Consider the following 18,732-nt stretch of genomic DNA (forward strand, 5'->3'; position numbering starts at 1 on the left):
TAAAAAAGTTGTAGTATTGGTTGCATACGTTAGAAACTGATATACAGAGCAGCTAATGTTGTTTCTATACAGGGTGTAAAAAAAGAATAGAAATAGATAATAGTCTTAATAAACATGGGTTCTCAAAGAAACGGTTCTAAATTTTGGTTGAAACACAATAATTATTTAATATGATTATATTATATTTGTTAAATAAGTTTTTAATTTAATTAAATTATTTTGAGTATATTTTTATTTATTGTAATATTAAATTTATATTATTTAGTTATCTAAACAATAAATCTTAAATAAGGATGTAAAATTAAAATAGGGATAAAATAAACACATTTTATCTAATTTCTAATTTTATTTTATGAATATCCCTAAAATCTATGCGATAAAATACAACAAAATGAATACGAAGTAGAGTAAAATACATGAAATATATATGTACACATATTTAAAAATGCCACAGTCAAACTTACATCTGTTTTATCTTACGACTTACGTACTAATCAACAACATGTTCATCCCCAAAACAAGAAAAATACAACGTTTTAAGTTAGCTCTCCATCATATCACACATTCCTGTGACGATCTTATCCAAATCTCTCTTTGGCAGTTTCACGCTGCGAAGGCAGCATTTATGCTCTTCGTTGATTTAATTTAAATTAAAACAATTGCAAGCGTTGCTATTTACAACCAAGTATGCTTCTGTCAATATTGCGGATTAGGGGAATGCTGGGGGTGCTGGTGATGGTAGGAGGGTGCGCTGGAAGTAGACGGTTGATTCTGCGGAGCTGGTCTGGCTTCTGAGTTGCTCCTGGCTGGATAATTATTTGAACTGGTTTGCGGATAATTTCCCGGATTGTTGGATGCATGGTAACTGTTTCCACCTGGTGGGTTGCTTCTGGGCTGTGACGTGCCGAGGGAGACGAAGGCGCTGTAGTTCGAATCGTCGGTTTGGTTGGCTTGCACTCTTCTGGCTTGAGATGACAGTAATCCGTACATGGATTCGGGCCTTCTTGTCGATGAACTCTTGCTTGAAGCTGTGTCGTCGTATTTGGCGTCGGTTGCGTACTTGTTGGCGTCGGTGGCGTACTTGTTGCCGTCGTTGGGTGCCGGGTTGGCTCTGGAGCCGTAGATCGACCTTTCGGTGGTGGCGTAGTTGTCGGGTCTGTTGGCTGTTCCTGGTGTCACTCCTCGGACGCCGTAAATACTTTCAGATCGTTGCTGCATTTGGTTTTGCATGTTTTGGTTCTGTATGTGGCTTTGTTGTTGGTTCAGTCTCATGGGGTATAGGGATTGGGCTGGCACAAGAGGCCCGGGCTTTGGTATGATATCTTTGTTGACTGCCGAGTTAGATTTGGTATAAACTGACTGGCTGCGGTTTAAGTTCGCCCTGGTCAACGGTGGTGATTTACAGTACAACGATTTGGTACCGCCATACAGGGACTCGACTCTTTCCAGTTTAGTTGGGGGAGCGGAATATAAGCTTCCGGTTGTTAAGCTAGGGCAGTACCCAGAGGGGTTACCTCTGTCACCGTTGGCTGAACGGTATGTGTTGTAAGTGGAACCGTGGAACTTCGGGGGAACGGGCTTGTCCAAGTCGTCGTAAGTGTCTTCGTCTGATCTTATGCTTGAGGAGTCGTCTTCAGACGAATTTTCCAATTTTCTGTGACGGTTGGGGTTGAAAATGTATTCGTAAGCCAATCCAGAGACAACACCACCGAGTAGTGGCCCTAACCAGTACACCCAGTGGTTTTCCCACTTGCTGAGGACGAAGGATGGTCCCAATGACCGAGCTGGGTTCAAATAAGGCATCTGTAACAAAAATAGCATAAGTAACTTTGAAGCTTGGTCAATGAAAGTGTGAACTTACGGAAACAAATGAACAGGCGGCGTATGTGGCACCGATGGTGAGAGAAGATGAACCAATCCATTTTCTATATGTGTCCATTGAAACGAAATATGTGAAGACGACAACGAAAGTTAGAATAAATTCGATGGCGAAACCTTTCCAGGGTGCAATAGTTGCAGCGTGTGCCACTGCAGCTGACAAGTTGCTTTGGTAACCAGGAACTGTTACTCTGAAACAAAGAAATAATATTTTAATTTTTTATTTAACCATTTTTTATTAAAAATAATTATACTATGTTCTTTCCATAATTATTCTATTGTATTTAAATCAAAATAATACACTATTAAAAAATAACTGAAGAATTGTTATTGGCAAATGGTTCCATTACATATTTCATTAAATGATGGTTCCATATCATGGTAAAAAAAGAAATTCCAAACCATAAAATTTCCAACACCGTGTTTCAAAGCTTTTGTAGTCTATCTAGAATCTAAATTTTTATTTGGGGGACGTTGAACGTATTGTTTACCATCTGATCCTATTCTATTGAACTCCCCAAATACTTTTCGCCAAAATTTTGAAGGATAATTAATATATTTTTATGTAACTTTAGTCTTGTTTGAATATTCTTTTTTGATACCAATGGTTTCTTTACTGAAATACATCCTTGCAAGTTTTTTTTATTCAGTCGACGTCTGTACTAGACAGAGTAATATTGTATGACTCAATTAATATTTTTTATTTACCTGGAAGACAAGGAAAAATTTCGTTTACTGATTCTTCCAAATTGTCTGCCTATAAAAGGAATTATTTTTTGTATTGAATGTGATATTTCATATTTGTAAACGACATGTAATAACATTGTAAACCATTTTTCGGAAGCAGCTTAAGTTTTTAGCAATGTCAGCAATATTTAAACCTTGAAATTTTATGTTAATTATTCATTCTCTCTTCTCTAGAGCGTTTCTTTCTTCCCCCTGAATAAAATAATATAAATCTTAACAACAATAAATTCTTACTATTAAGAATATTGTTAATAGTGCCACAAAACCTATATTGGTTAACCTAATCAAGACCATGTTAAAAAATGTTTAATTTCAAATTTTATGCTTTCTCTGGGCACCATTATACCATATGTGGACATTTATGTTTATGGTGCAAACTCATTTGAAATTTATTCTATTATTTTATCATTATTGTTTTCACATCCACTCCAGAAAGATTTATGGCGTTTCTAACTGAACTATGACTAGAAACCACACCATATTGCAAACAATTACCCTAATATAAACAGTGAATTATGAATAGATATCTAGAACATATTTGGTGGCTATTTATTTGCCTAGTAAAAAATCACCACTATTCAAAACTACCCTTGTCTAGGGGAGGTAACTCTCACGCCGTTGTAGTAAAAATGTTACTTATTGTCACACGTTATCGGCCCTCTGTTGTAAAAAGGGGTGGCAGATCTTCCGTAATTGTTGCCGTATGTCACGGATATCGAACACTTGTTCACTAAAACCACATCTCTTGAAACATTGGCGTGATGTATTCACATTGTGTAAGCAACCAAACTCGTCCCTTAGAAAAGTACCAAGGAACTGGAATTCTCCTTACCTTGAAATGTCTTGTAACTTTATGAATTTTATCTGTTTTTATTTACTCTGCTGCAGACATGCTATCAAGAAAATTGATAATACTTAAGATAATTGTCAACCATTGTGTGTGTACACAGACCACAACGAATAGTTATTAACAGTACAACGTTTTAAACAAACCAATTTTGAGTTGGGGTTTGGCTTTTGAATGGCTTGATGAAAATTCCCACCCCGGATTGGGAATTGGCACGTGCCCTCCTATAATTTGACCACAATGGACCTGATCCGTGGGGAATACGCGATAGGATCATGTCTAATATCTGTGAGAACTGTGGTTAATCTTTCGTGCACTTTAAAACCCCATAATGAAGCTATTAAAGCGTATTATTTACGTTTTATTGAATGGCAATGGGTCGATCAATTACTTTTTGCCCTTTAAATTTTTCAAGCGGCAATTACCCATTATGATCCTGTTATTAAATTCATATTGTGTTCTTGATGTGGATCCAATAACTGTAGATAATGGAGTACTAATTTTTGTATTTAATTTATTATTTGTGCTTCCGCTTTGGTAAATAATTTAAAAATAGAGCAGACTTTGGAAAAAATCCCCTTCGAGACATACTAAAATAGTTATAGTATAAAAAGTATGATATATTGAGCACATTATCAGACTGTACCAAAATCTTGGGTCCCTGTGTCGGAGCACGTGGTCGGAGGACACCTGGCGTTTTTTTTCTACCACTTGTTTGGCCATTTCCTTTCCATTTCTGTCTTTCAGCCTGCCACCCCAACATCTAAGGATACGAAATCCATTCACTCGTCTCAGGTCATTTTTAGACCATGCACCACCGCCTGTCTTAATATAGAAACATACAGCTGCGGATTACACGACAAATTGTACAAATACAACAAAGTAAATCATAAACAAGTTCGAATTGGTCGCAAGAAAACCGTTTAATAAGTCCGAAGTTAATTCAATGCCTCAATTGAATAGTTTGAAGTCATTTAAACACGGTTAATTGACAATGGCGGGCCGCTTGATCTCCCCCATAACGTCGGTTACCCTCAGTAGTTAAAATTCACTTGTTCACATATGATACAGTCATTGAAACTTTCAACTGAGAAATTTAATTCATTTTTATCCCTTGTACATGTCGGTGATTGTTTAGTTAGGGGCGTGTTTTTTAGCAATGTCACCGTATCATTCGAGTTTAATGATCAAGATAACCACTTGGGTTAGACAATTGGAGTTTCCCATAGTGCAGTTTTTTGTCGATAGTGATATGCAGATTTTATCTGTGATCATTTGGACAAGTTGTAGCTGTGTCATCATCGTTTATACTGTGGCCAGGGTGAATTTGTTAATTAGGAAATTCATTTTGTTTCAATTAATAACCACAATTCATCTAAATTTGAAGATTTTTGGTGTCTCAATGGAGGCTTCATGTCGTTTCATAAGTTTTCAATTGGATTTAGATCCGGACTTTGCCCTGGCCAATCGAGAACCTCAACACGATTATCTTTTAAGCAATTTTGGACCATGCTTCGGATATTATCATGCATAAAAATCAATTTATCTGGTGGCAAATGGTTCCATTACATCTCTCATGACATTTCTATACCTGTGAAGGTCCATTGTACCTATAATTTTCTGTAATGGTACTATACCATACCAAGAAAAGGAACCCCAAACCAAAACCTTTCTACCACCGTGTTTCAAAGTCTTTGTAGTCTATCTAGGGTCCTAACTTTTATTTGGAGGATGTATGTACCATCTGATCCTATTTTATTCAACTAAGATTCATCACTCCAAAGTACTCTTTTTTGATACCAATATAATATAATCTTTACTGAAATACAAGTTTTGTTCATTCTTTCGACATTTTTCTAGACATACTGATATTGTATGACTCAATTAATTCATTAATTTGTCTGTCTATAAAAGGAGTTGTTTTTTGTCAGGACGTTTTCTTATTGTTTTTAAGTTTTTAGCAATGAATCATATATTTTTAAGACTGTTTGGACAAAATTTTAAAGCTTCACCAAGGAAAATTCAGCACAAAATAATGTAACTCAGTAGTTAGTAAGTTACTTGGGCTGCGCCTCTAAAATAACAATACGAATTTGTATACAGAAACTCCATAATAAACCAGCAAACAATCACTTCCTAATCCATAAATTTCCAAACTAGACACATGTGTAGTGTGTCGCATATAAACTATGCAGTTATCTAGCGTACACTCACAAAAGCAAAAATATTATTCTCATCCACCCTCAACCCCTGGGGACCTGGCCACGAACACAATGCGAAAAAATGAACTTGTTTTTGGAGCACATGCGGTGGCCAATTGAAAGAGGGTGGGCACCTGCCACGTTGGACGCACACAAAAAACTGCAGACACGCGGAATTTGAAATTTTTCAGTGTAAACATAATATCGAAGCCATATCCAAGGATTAAAGACGACCCCCCGTTCAATCCACCTTTATTAGCCTGAGAGTCTGATTTCGAGACGTCATAATCCCGAGTTTGGACGAACTTAAAGGCGTCCCGTTTTCTTGGTGCAAGCGAATTAAACGACAAGATTCTTATACAATTGATAATGAACTATAGGTCAAATTATCTTATTGGTATAATAGATGTACATGGCGGTCGCACTGAATTATGACCGGCCACACAAAAGCGGTGCGAGATTGCGGATTCCGTGCCTAATTGTTTTTTCAGTCGTGCACCAAGAATTCCTGCCCGTAATTAACCATCCAGACCTGCGATAATGAACGTTATCTAGAGCGACATTTTCACCAACTTTCGTGCCCTAATCGCAACGAAAACATTCCCGGTTTTATCCTGTTTCTCATGAGATAGAACGCTTCCTATTGCGACGATATCAAAACGTTCCTAATTTATTCCCACGTTATTCGGTTTACTTTGTTTTTATGTTCAGCCATGTTCGCGACAATAATGCTGTGACGCGACTTTGGTCACCGCATTCATACAGATGTTCGAAACATGTGGGTGACACTTTTTGTACCCTAATAATTTAAAATAGAAGTTGTGTTTCTTAGCGGTCGTTGCTACTCTTCGAAAGCTTTTAACTAGACACAGATTTCGTTCTGACAAACACACGTGTTGAATTGTGTTAATTGCCCGAGCCCTTTTTTGTAAGTTTTTGTCAGTTTACAGTGTTTGGATTAACGTATTTAAGTACTGATAGTTAACGTCGGAATGGAGTCTAAGATGCTTTTGTTGGTCTGCGAGAGAACTAGCCCAAAGTAATCAATTCGAGTCTTCCTAATCACTATTTATCTGAATAATAGACGCTTGAAACTCAAACAACAATCAGACAAATCTATTCGATCAGAATTTATCTATGGTAAATGGTAGACGTTTTATTTCAATCTGAAACTTGAATGTTCTAATAGAAAAACTAGGCCAAAAAGCATTACTTGACATTTTATTTTAATCTCTTAAATGTTCTGTAAGAAAACTAGTCCTAAACAATTATTCAAGTGTATCTGATCAAGATTTATCTGAATGGTAGATGTTTTATTTTAAACTTTTGAATGTTCTGTAAGAAAACTAGTCCAAAACAATCATTCAAGTGTTTCTGATCAAGGTTTATCTGAATAGTGGATGTTTTATTTTAAATTCTTGAATGTTATACAAAAGAACTGGTCCAGAACTATCATTTAAGACTTCCTTATCAGAATTAATCAAAACAGAAGACATTTTACTTTAGCCTGAAAGTTCTGAGTCTTCCATAAGAAAATTAGACCAAAAAAACATTCAGTCTTCTTGTTTAAAATCATTTGAATGCTTGACATTTTATTTCAACTTGAAACTTTTGAATCTTCTCTAAGAAAACTAGTCCAAAACAATCATTCAAGGGTTTCTGATCAAAATTTATCTGAATGGTGGATGTTTTATTTTAAATTCTTGAATGTTATACAAAATAACTGGTCCAGAACTATCATTTAAGACTTCCTTATCAGAATTAATCAAAACAGAAGACATTTTACTTTAGCCTGAAAGTTCTGAGTCTTCCATAAGAAAACTGGACAAAAAAACATTCAGTCTTCTTGTTTAAAATCATTTGAATGCATGACATTTCATTTCAACTTGAAACTTCTGAATCTTCTCTAAGAAAACTAGTCCAAAACAATCATTCAAGGGTTTCTGATCAAAATTTATCTGAATGGTGGATGTTTTATTTTAAATTCTTGAATGTTATACAAAAGAACTGGTCCAGAACTATCATTTAAGACTTCCTTATCAGAATTAATCAAAACAAAAGACATTTTACTTTAGCCTGAAAGTTCTGAGTCTTCCATAAGAAAACTAGACCAAAAAACATTCAGTCTTCTTGTTTAAAATCATTTGAATGCTTGACATTTTATTTCAACTTGAAACTTTTGAATCTTCTTTAAGAAAACTAGTCCAAAACAATCATTCAAGGGTTTCTGATCAAAATTTATCTGAATGGTGGATGTTTTATTTTAAATTCTTGAATGTTATACAAAATAACTGGTCCAGAACTATCATTTAAGACTTCCTTATCAGAATTAATCAAAACAGAAGACATTTTACTTTAGCCTGAAAGTTCTGAGTCTTCCATAAGAAAACTAGACCAAAAAACATTCAGTCTTCTTGTTTAAAATCATTTGAATGCTTGACATTTTATTTCAACTTGAAACTTTTGAATCTTCTCTAAGAAAAATAGTCCAAAACAATCATTCAAGGGTTTCTGATCAAAATTTATCTGAATGGTGGATGTTTTATTTTAAATTCTTGAATGTTATACAAAAGAACTGGTCCAGAACTATCATTTAAGACTTCCTTATCAGAATTAATCAAAACAAAAGACATTTTACTTTAGCCTGAAAGTTCTGAGTCTTCCATAAGAAAACTAGACCAAAAAACATTCAGTCTTCTTGTCTAAAATCATTTGAATGCTTGACATTTTATTTCAACTTGAAACTTTTGAATCTTCTTTAAGAAAACTAGTCCAAAACAATCATTCAAGGGTTTCTGATCAAAATTTATCTGAATGGTGGATGTTTTATTTTAAATTCTTGAATGTTATACAAAATAACTGGTCCAGAACTATCATTTAAGACTTCCTTATCAGAATTAATCAAAACAGAAGACATTTTACTTTAGCCTGAAAGTTCTGAGTCTTCCATAAGAAAACTAGACCAAAAAACATTCAGTCTTCTTGTTTAAAATCATTTGAATGCTTGACATTTTATTTCAACTTGAAACTTTTGAATCTTCTCTAAGAAAAATAGTCCAAAACAATCATTCAAGGGTTTCTGATCAAAATTTATCTGAATGGTGGATGTTTTATTTTAAATTCTTGAATGTTATACAAAATAACTGGTCCAGAACTATCATTTAAGACTTCCTTATCAGAATTAATCAAAACAGAAGACATTTTACTTTAGCCTGAAAGTTCTGAGTCTTCCATAAGAAAACTAGACCAAAAAACATTCAGTCTTCTTGTTTAAAATCATTTGAATGCTTGACATTTTATTTCAACTTGAAACTTTTGAATCTTCTCTAAGAAAAATAGTCCAAAACAATCATTCAAGGGTTTCTGATCAAAATTTATCTGAATGGTGGATGTTTTATTTTAAATTCTTGAATGTTATACAAAAGAACTGGTCCAGAACTATCATTTAAGACTTCCTTATCAGAATGAATCAAAACAGAAGACATTTTACTTTAGCCTGAAAGTTCTGAGTGTTTCATAAGAAAACTATATCAAAAAACATTCAAGTCTTCTTGTTTAAAATCATTTGAATGCTTGACATTTTATTTCAACTTGAAACTTTTGAATCTTCTCTAAGAAAAATAGTCCAAAACAATCATTCAAGGGTTTCTGATCAAAATTTATCTGAATGGTGGATGTTTTATTTTAAATTCTTGAATGTTATACAAAAGAACTGGTCCAGAACTATCATTTAAGACTTCCTTATCAGAATGAATCAAAACAGAAGACATTTTACTTTAGCCTGAAAGTTCTGAGTGTTTCATAAGAAAACTATATCAAAAAACATTCAAGTCTTCTTGTTTAAAATCATTTGAATGCTTGACATTTTATTTCAACTTGAAACTTTTGAATCTTCTCTAAGAAAACTAGTCCAAAACAATCATTCAAGAGTTTCTGATCAAAATTTATCTGAATGGTGGATGTTTTATTTTAAATTCTTGAGTATTTTGTAAGAGAATTAATCCAGAATTAACATTCAAGTCTTCCTGCATAAAATTTGTATGGATTGTAGGAGTCCTATTCAATCTGAACCTCTTGAACGTATAATTTCAAAACGCATTTAGCAACAACGCAACAGGAAACGAAAGCACCCGACCAACATGCACAATCCGAAGGTACAAATTTGGACGGTTTTAATTGCGCATCCATCGAACCGTTCTGCATTGCTTAAAACTGATACAAATTAGCCTTTACGAACGCATCACCGCCATAATTTAAAACAGGGTTACGGTAAAACGTAAATTACATCAGCAAGGCAAGTTTCTTTTGTGCCACGGCATTTGTCCGGCAGTGTATATATTTATATGGGCCGGTCAGGCCGCACAAATAAATGCTATCCGTTATTATATTGATGCTCAGATGCTTTCCTCAAGAGGCAGATGTGCTCCCCCACAATTTAATACATCCTACCATCTTCAGGTAAAATTCGGACCAGGTAGAAAAGGGACTCTTCAGCGTGGACTTATTTCCTTTTGTTGCCGATAAATTTATTTTACGGGGCACCCGATATTTTGTCAATTGTGAAAAATGCCGATGAACCGAAAACGTGTTCGTGTACAGATGGTCAAAGCGAATTGACACCTGTACTTTTGCGAAATCGTAACAGGAAACCGTGTACAGATAAATTGTAATTATGTTGTTATACTTTAACCACTAATTATTGGCATTGTGCATACTGATTGTCTGGGCTCCGCTTCAACATTTTTGTAAGACAATATTCTCCGCATCTGTGATTACATTAGAGTTAAGACAAAATTCACATGACGTGACCGTATAACATAAACATCAGTGATACTTTTTATCCTTAATTCGCGGCAGCTGTATATTTACTTTTTATTTTAACACAAACAAGTATTGCAATGGTTGACAAAGATGCACGAAAGACCTTGACTAAATTCAGAAATAGCAAGCAACTCACTACACATAACAAAACCCATGTGACAATAATAATAATAAGGGTGTTGATGGATGGTTATTTCAACCCCATCCTCAACAACAGAGCCACAGCACGCTTACGATTTCAAATTCAATTTGGGTGGGTTTTATTAAAAAAAAGAAGCTAGAATCTAAGGCCGCTTATTTGCTTTGAACACTTAGCCCGAGCATCGTACCCCGACCAACCATCTGTCCAAGACTTGGATACGGCTATCACCTGCCTTTTTCAGCTGTTGTGATAAACATTCCTCGAGCCTCGATTTTCTTTTTTATTTTTAATTATAAACTCGCCTCGTTCCTCAACTCGCCCCGTTTCGCAGATTAGATTGGTACGTGGGTCATGCGATGAAACAATTGGGATTTGGGCAGCGGAAGCACGAAAAGACTGCGGACCACGTGTGCGACATTTAATACGGTCGGACTGCGTCTCGGAGTATTATTAATTGGGGGAACTGGAGACTTACCCGTAGAGGAATGCAGCGCCGGCGATTGCACCCCCGCACTGGGCCAATATGAAGAAGACGGTTCTTAGGAGGGTTATCCTCTTCGTGACACCCATTGCCACCGTCACAGACGGGTTAACTTGAGCACCTGGAAGGGAAATTCGAATGTTAGTCCGTTTCTGATTGACGTTGATTAAGTTTCTTTCCAACTTGACAATTCTATTCCTGTATCTGCTTCTAAAAGCATACTTTTTTTATACTTTTTTATTCAATTATGTCGCTGAAGTATTATTATCATAAATTACTTTAATTATTTATTTTAAGGCTGCATTTTTTGATAAATTACTTGATTTTGTAAATGTCTGCAAGCATTGTAGGTGTTCCAGACAATGTGAGTGATGAAGTTAGTAGTTATTGGACTTGCATTATCTTTAATTGATGTTGACGGAGAAGATGAAAAGGTTTTTTAGCTTTTTTAGGTTTTTCAAGGTCAGTTGGATTATGAAATATCACCACTAGTATCAATTAAAGACAATGCAAGGCCAAAAACTGCTAAATAACTTCATCAATCACATTGTCTAGTCAGTTTAGTTTACTTTGGGGTAACTTATTGTGTTAAATTGCTTGATTTTGTTAAATTTGAATAATATTTCAGATGTTAAACATGTTTGTTTAAAGTTTCTGGACAGCGTGAGTGATGAAGTTAGTAGTTGTTGGACTTGCATTATCTTTAATTGATGTTGGTAGCGATGGTGAAAAGGTTTTTAGCTTTTTTAGGTGTTTCAAGGTCAGTTGGATTGTGAAATATCACCACTAATATCAATTAAAGACAATGCAAGGCCAAAAACTACTTAGTAACTTCATCAATCACATTGTCTAGTCAGTGAAGTTTACTTTGGGATAACTTATTGTGTTAAATTGCTTGATTTTGTTAAATTTGAATAATATATCAGATGTTAAACATGTTTGTTTAAAGTTTCTAGACAATGTGAGTGATGAAGCTAGTAGTTATTGGACTTGCATTATCTTTAATTGATGTTGGCGGCGATGGTGAAAAGGTTTTTAGCTTTTTTAGGTTTTTCATGGTAAATTGGATTGTGAAATATCACTAATATCAATTAAAGACAATGCAAGGACAAAAACTAGATAGTAACTTCATCAATCACATTGTCTAGTCAGTTTAGTTTACTTTGGGGTAACTTATTTTGTTAAATTGCTTGATTTTGTTAAATTTGCATCATATTTCTGATGTTACACATGTTTGTTTTAAGTTTCTAGACAATGTGAACGATGAAGTTAGTAGTTATTGGACTTGGATTGTCTTTAATTGATGTTGATGACAATGATGAAAAGGTTTTTAGCTTTTTTAGGTTTTTCAAGGTCAATTGGATTATGAAATATCATCACTAATGTCAATTAAAGACAATGCAAGGCCAAAAACTATTTAATAACTTCATCAATCACATTGTCTAGTCAGTTTAGTTTACTTTGGGGTAACTTATTTTGTTAAATTGCTTGATTTTGTTAAATTTGCATCATATTTTTGATGTTTCAAATGTTTGTTTTAAATTTCTAGACAATGTGAGTGATGAAGTTAGTAGTTATTGGACTTGCATTGTCTTTAATTGATGTTGATGACAATGATGAAAAGGTTTTTAGCTTTTTTAGGTTTTTCAAGGTCAGTTGGATTGTGAAATATTATCACTAATATCAATTAAAGACAATGCAAGGCCAAAAACTATTTAATAACTTCATCAATCACATTGTCTAGTCAGTGTAGTTTACTTTGGGGTAACTTATTTTGTTATATTGATTAATTTTGTTAAATTTGCATAATATTTCAGATGTTACACATGTTTGTTTAAAGTTTCTAGGCAATGTAACTGATGAAGTTAGTAGTTATTGGACTTGCATTGTCTTTAGTTGATGTTGATGATGATGGTGAAAGATTTTCAGGTTTCAAAGTCAGGTGGATTGTGAAAAATCTGTAAATAAAAATCTGAAAACCTCTTCATCATTGTTTGCTTAAAAATAATAATAATATAATTAATAATATCAATTAATTAGTAACTTCATGACAATATGAGTGATGAAGTTAGTATTTAATGGACTTGCATTGTCTTTAACTGATTTGGATGACAATGATGAAATTGGAGACATCACCAATCACCAATTAATTAAAGACCGAGGAATCCCAAAAATATAAATTACCAAATAATGAATTGGTTAAATCCCAACATAAATTAACAAAGTGATGAATGTGAACGAACGCGGATGAATTCCAGAAAAATTAAACGAGATTAAAAGAGTGGGAACCTTGAATGTTATAATTCGTTGGTGTCGAGTGAAGTGTTGAATTGGCGTAAACGAATTCCCCGTCATCAGCACGAATTATTTAATTAAAGTGCGCAGTGAAAGTTTGTGCAGAAAAAAAAGAAACAATTACCAGAGATGTGTCCGAAACACTGGGTCAGCGATGTCATCGCGAAGCCGGCGGCCAGAGCGGTGGCGAGAAGAACGGAAGACAACGAAGCACCGACCCCGGTGCCGGCGGCCGCTCCGCACACCACAAAAACATAAATAAAAGATGCCAAACACTCGGACGTGACCGCTCGCCAAAATTCCAATGTCCGGATCTCCACTTGCACCGGTACTTTGTTGCCGTCGATCACCGCACCGTTGTCGTTCCTGATCGCGTCCAGCTTCTCCAGGAAGGCGACCAGATGGAACTCGACACTTTGATCGTTGATCACGTCCCCCATTGTTCCGGATCGGTTTGTCTGATGTCGATGTCGCGAATTTCTGTTCGGGTACGAGCCCTTTTGCGACCGGTCTGCGAAGGGAACGGGTCGGAGTGGCGAACGAAATTCAAAACACCGCAAGCACATGACGGTCCCGTCCCACCACCGGCTCGTCCGGCCAATGGGAGAGGGCCGTACGCTCGTGTCTCGCATGCGACTTCGGGACGCATCCTTACGGAATCCGCTGCCCACGGCCCGAAGGCCCGAGGCCCTCTTCGGTTATGCATATGCACACATCTTTTCGGCTGGAATAACACATTCTGTTGACATAATGCAGTCGGCTCCAAGAAACCGTAATAATGTCTGCTCACTGATGTGATCAATGGCTGGCTCTATTTGTGGCCAATTTTATGAATTATTATGCAAATTGGTTCTTCAAGAAAATTTCTTCTGCTTAACTGATTTATTCACAAAATAATATGTAAATAGATTATTAAAATGAACTAAACTTGTGAAATATGCAAATTTTCTCTTCGCCTTTTTTTACTCCACTCTATACATAAAGGCAAATTTATATTTTTCAGTTTATTATTTTACTTGAAACGGCGTCCAGAATTAATGACAAGCCCAATTGAGATGAGTTTGGAAAAGGAAAATGAGCTGATGAAACAAATTTCAGCAATCTTTCATCATTTTCAGCCATTTGAGTAATTTTTTTCAGCGAGAAATATATCAAATATCTTAAATAGATTATTAAAATGAACTACACCTTGTGAAATATGCAAATTTTCTCTTCGTCCTTTTTTACTCCACTCTGTAGATAAAGGCAAATTTATATTTTTCAGTTTATCATTTTACTTGAAACGGCGTCCAGAAATAATGACAAGCCCAATTGAGATGAATTTGGAAAAGGAAAATGAGCTGATGAAACAAATTTCAGCAATCTTTCATCATTTTTAGCCATTTGAGTAATTTTTTTCAGCGAGAAATATATCAAATATCTTAAATAGATTATTAAAATGAACTACACCTTGTGAAGTATGTAAATTTTCTCTTCGTCTTTTTTTACTCCACTCTATAGATAAAGGCAAATTTATATTTTTTAGTTTATCATTTTACTTGAAACGGCGTCCAGAAATAATGACAAGCCCAATTGAGATGAATTTGGAAAAGAAAAATGAGCTGATGAAACAAATTTCAGCAATCTTTCATCATTTTCAGCCATTTGAGTAATATTTTTCAACGAGAAATATTTCAAATATCTGAAATAGATTATTAAAATGAACTACAGCTTGTGAAATATGCAAATTTTCTCTTCGTCCTTTTTTACTCCACTCTGTAGATAAAGGCAAATTTATATTTTTCAGTTTATCATTTTACTTGAAACGGCGTCCAGAAATAATGACAAGCCCAATTGAGATGAATTTGGAAAAGGAAAATGAGGTGATGAAACAAATTTCAGCAATCTTTCATCATTTTCAGCCATTTGAGTAATTTTTTTCAGCGAGAAATATATCAAATATCTTAAATAGATTATTAAAATGAACTACACCTTGTGAAGTATGTAAATTTTCTCTTCGTCCTTTTTTACTCCACTCTGTAGATAAAGGCAAATTTATATTTTTCAGTTTATCATTTTACTTGAAACGGCGTCCAGAAATAATGACAATCCCAATTGAGATGAATTTGGAAAAGAAAAATGAGCTGATGAAACAAATTTCAGCAATCTTTCATCATTTTCAGCCATTTGAGTAATATTTTTCAACGAGAAATATATCAAATATCTTAAATAGATTATTAAAATGAACTACAGCTTGTGAAATATGCAAATTTTCTCTTCGTCCTTTTTTACTCCACTCTGTAGATAAAGGCAAATTTATATTTTTCAGTTTATCATTTTACTTGAAACGGCGTCCAGAAATAATGACAAGCCCAATTGAGATGAATTTGGAAAAGGAAAATGAGGTGATGAAACAAATTTCAGCAATCTTTCATCATTTTCAGCCATTTGAGTAATTTTTTTCAGCGAGAAATATATCAAATATCTTAAATAGATTATTAAAATGAACTACACCTTGTGAAGTATGTAAATTTTCTCTTCGTCCTTTTTTACTCCACTCTGTAGATAAAGGCAAATTTATATTTTTCAGTTTATCATTTTACTTGAAACGGCGTCCAGAAATAATGACAATCCCAATTGAGATGAATTTGGAAAAGAAAAATGAGCTGATGAAACAAATTTCAGCAATCTTTCATCATTTTCAGCCATTTGAGTAATATTTTTCAACGAGAAATATATCAAATATCTTAAATAGATTATTAAAATGAACTACAGCTTGTGAAATATGCAAATTTTCTCTTCGTCCTTTTTTACTCCACTCTGTAGATAAAGGCAAATTTATATTTTTCAGTTTATCATTTTACTTGAAACGGCGTCCAGAAATAATGACAAGCCCAATTGAGATGAATTTGGAAAAGGAAAATGAGCTGATGAAACAAATTTCAACAATCTTTCATCATTTTCAGCCATTTGAGTAATTTTTTTCAGCGAGAAATATATCAAATATCTTAAATAGATTATTAAAATGAACTACAGCTTGTGAAGTATGGAAATTTTCTCTTCGTCTTTTTTTACTCCACTCTGTAGATAAAGGCAAATTTATATTTTTCAGTTTATCATTTTACTTGAAACGGCGTCCAGAATTAATGACAAGCCCAATTGAGATGAATTTGGAAAAGAAAAATGAGCTGATGAAACAAATTTCAGCAATCTTTCATCATTTTCAGCCATTTGAGTAATATTTTTCAACGAGAAATATATCAAATATCTTAAATAGATTATTAAAATGAACTACACCTTGTGAAGTATGTAAATTTTCTCTTCGTCTTTTTTTACTCCACTCTATAGATAAAGGCAAATTTATATTTTTTAGTTTATCATTTTACTTGAAACGGCGTCCAGAAATAATGACAAGCCCAATTGAGATGAATTTGGAAAAGAAAAATGAGCTGATGAAATAAATTTCAGCAATCTTTCATGATTTTCAGCCATTTGAGTAATTTTTTCAGCAAGAAATATTTCAGATATCTTTTAGGTTTACAATTTTAATCGATAAACATATAAAACAGTAATTTAATTTACTTTTATATATAACTTCAATATTCATAATTTTCTGGGGGTTTCCCAATTTTACTCAACCATAGTTGTAAAATTGTTATTACCTGTTATAATGTCCTACGAATTTAAATATACATGTAAAACATTCAGCTTACATAAATAATTCAATTTATTTTTTAATTTTATTATTTATAATAATATATATTTGGGCATATTTTTAATTAAAACATGAGAAATAATTTTATACAATCAATTGAAAGTTTTAAATGAGAAATAAATAAATATACAAGGTGTTCTTAAAACAGGTGGTCAAAATTTGGGAGCAGTTCAATAACAGCCCCACAAATTTAATTTCAGAAATTGTTTTCTTCTCATATTTCCGTAATCTTTGGTCCAATCATGTTTAAATTTGGTATGTGTTATCCTAAAATACATGTCTACAATTCGGTTTTATAAACTTTTTCCATATTGTTGCAGTGGCGTAGATTCTGGGTGGTTCCCCTCTTTTTCTAGTCCTATTTTCTACTCCTCTGAATATTTTTCTAAGCTATTAAGCCTTTTATATTCTTCGCACAATTTAGAAGGAAAAAGTGCTCTTGATTAATTTTAATTAAACAGCTATTTTTGAAATATTTCAGGTTTAATGATGAAAAAAATTAAAACAAATATTAAAACTGAATTATCTCAAAAACGGCTGTGATAATCAAAATTACCCAGAAGTATTTTTTATTCTAAATTGTGCAAAGTATATAAAAAGCTTTATAGTTTTAAAAAATATTCAGTGGCGTAGAAAATGGGACGAGAAAAAGAAGGAAACCCCCAGAATCTACGCCACTGTAACAATATGGAGAAAGTTTAGTATATTGAATTATAGGCTTGTATTTTACAATGATACACACCAAATTTGAACAGGATTGGACCACAGGTTACAGAATTATAAGAAAAATGAGAGAAAATTATTTAAATTTGAGGAGCTATATTTTTTTCAGGAAAAACTTTACACAAAAATTTTATTATAACCAAATTTTGACCATCCATTTTAGAAACACTATGTATATTAAAAATTATTTCAAATTTATTATAAAAAAATATTGAAATATGTAATAAATATCAAATATTCACAGTCTCCAATATGGATTTCCACTTTTTACTAAGGCAATTAAGACTCAATTTCTGTTCAGTCATCTTATTTTACTTCTAGAAATTGTGTGTGGTCAAAGCGGGTGAAACAAGGTGAAAGGTTCAACCAACGCATGACTGAAATAAAAGGACGATATCAAAGCTTCAGACATTCGACTGTCGGACTGTCTCTAGTTTTTTGTATGTAAAGATTCGACCAATGGAAGACGCAGAAGTTCAAGTCAAAGCTCTTTATACTATTCAAATTAGTGAAGCATACAGAAACTTAAAAATAAATTTAAATATTCCATTTTTAATTCCGTCATACATCCCTTACATATCCAATTTTGGTCTACCAAAGTTGAAAATGTTTATAACAATAAACTATAAATTAAATATAAATACAAAACTTGGAATATTTGTTATTACAAATATTCATTTTAATACACTCAGTTTGTTAATATAATAATTTAATTTATTTTTTATGATTTCATTAGTCATAATTGTAGTATTTTGTGATGTTTATTTACATATTTTTGTGCTTTTGGATGATTTACACAAACTGTATCATCATTTTTATGTTGGGGGATTCCCAATTTTACCCAATCATTGTTGTAAAATTATATTATAATGTCCTATGAATTTAATTATACATTTAAAACAC

The 18,732-nt window shown here is 33.5% G+C and overlaps 1 protein-coding gene across 1 annotated transcript; it reads right to left on the reverse strand.

Annotated features, from left to right (window-relative positions):
- Nucleotides 1-332: 332 nt before the first annotated feature.
- On the reverse strand, nucleotides 333-13,930 carry LOC109608788 (neurogenic protein big brain). Its single transcript, XM_020025336.2, has 4 exons — nucleotides 13,537-13,930; nucleotides 11,112-11,238; nucleotides 1,862-2,069; nucleotides 333-1,803 (listed from the first exon to the last, which is right to left on the reverse strand). Exons 1-4 carry the CDS (start codon nucleotides 13,850-13,852, stop codon nucleotides 697-699), a joined length of 1,758 nt encoding a protein of 585 aa, XP_019880895.1. The 5' UTR covers nucleotides 13,853-13,930; the 3' UTR covers nucleotides 333-696.
- Between the last annotated feature and the right edge of the window lie 4,802 nt (nucleotides 13,931-18,732).

Source organism: Aethina tumida, chromosome 1, assembly GCF_024364675.1.
Source record: "Aethina tumida isolate Nest 87 chromosome 1, icAetTumi1.1, whole genome shotgun sequence".
NCBI lineage: Eukaryota > Metazoa > Arthropoda > Insecta > Coleoptera > Nitidulidae > Aethina > Aethina tumida.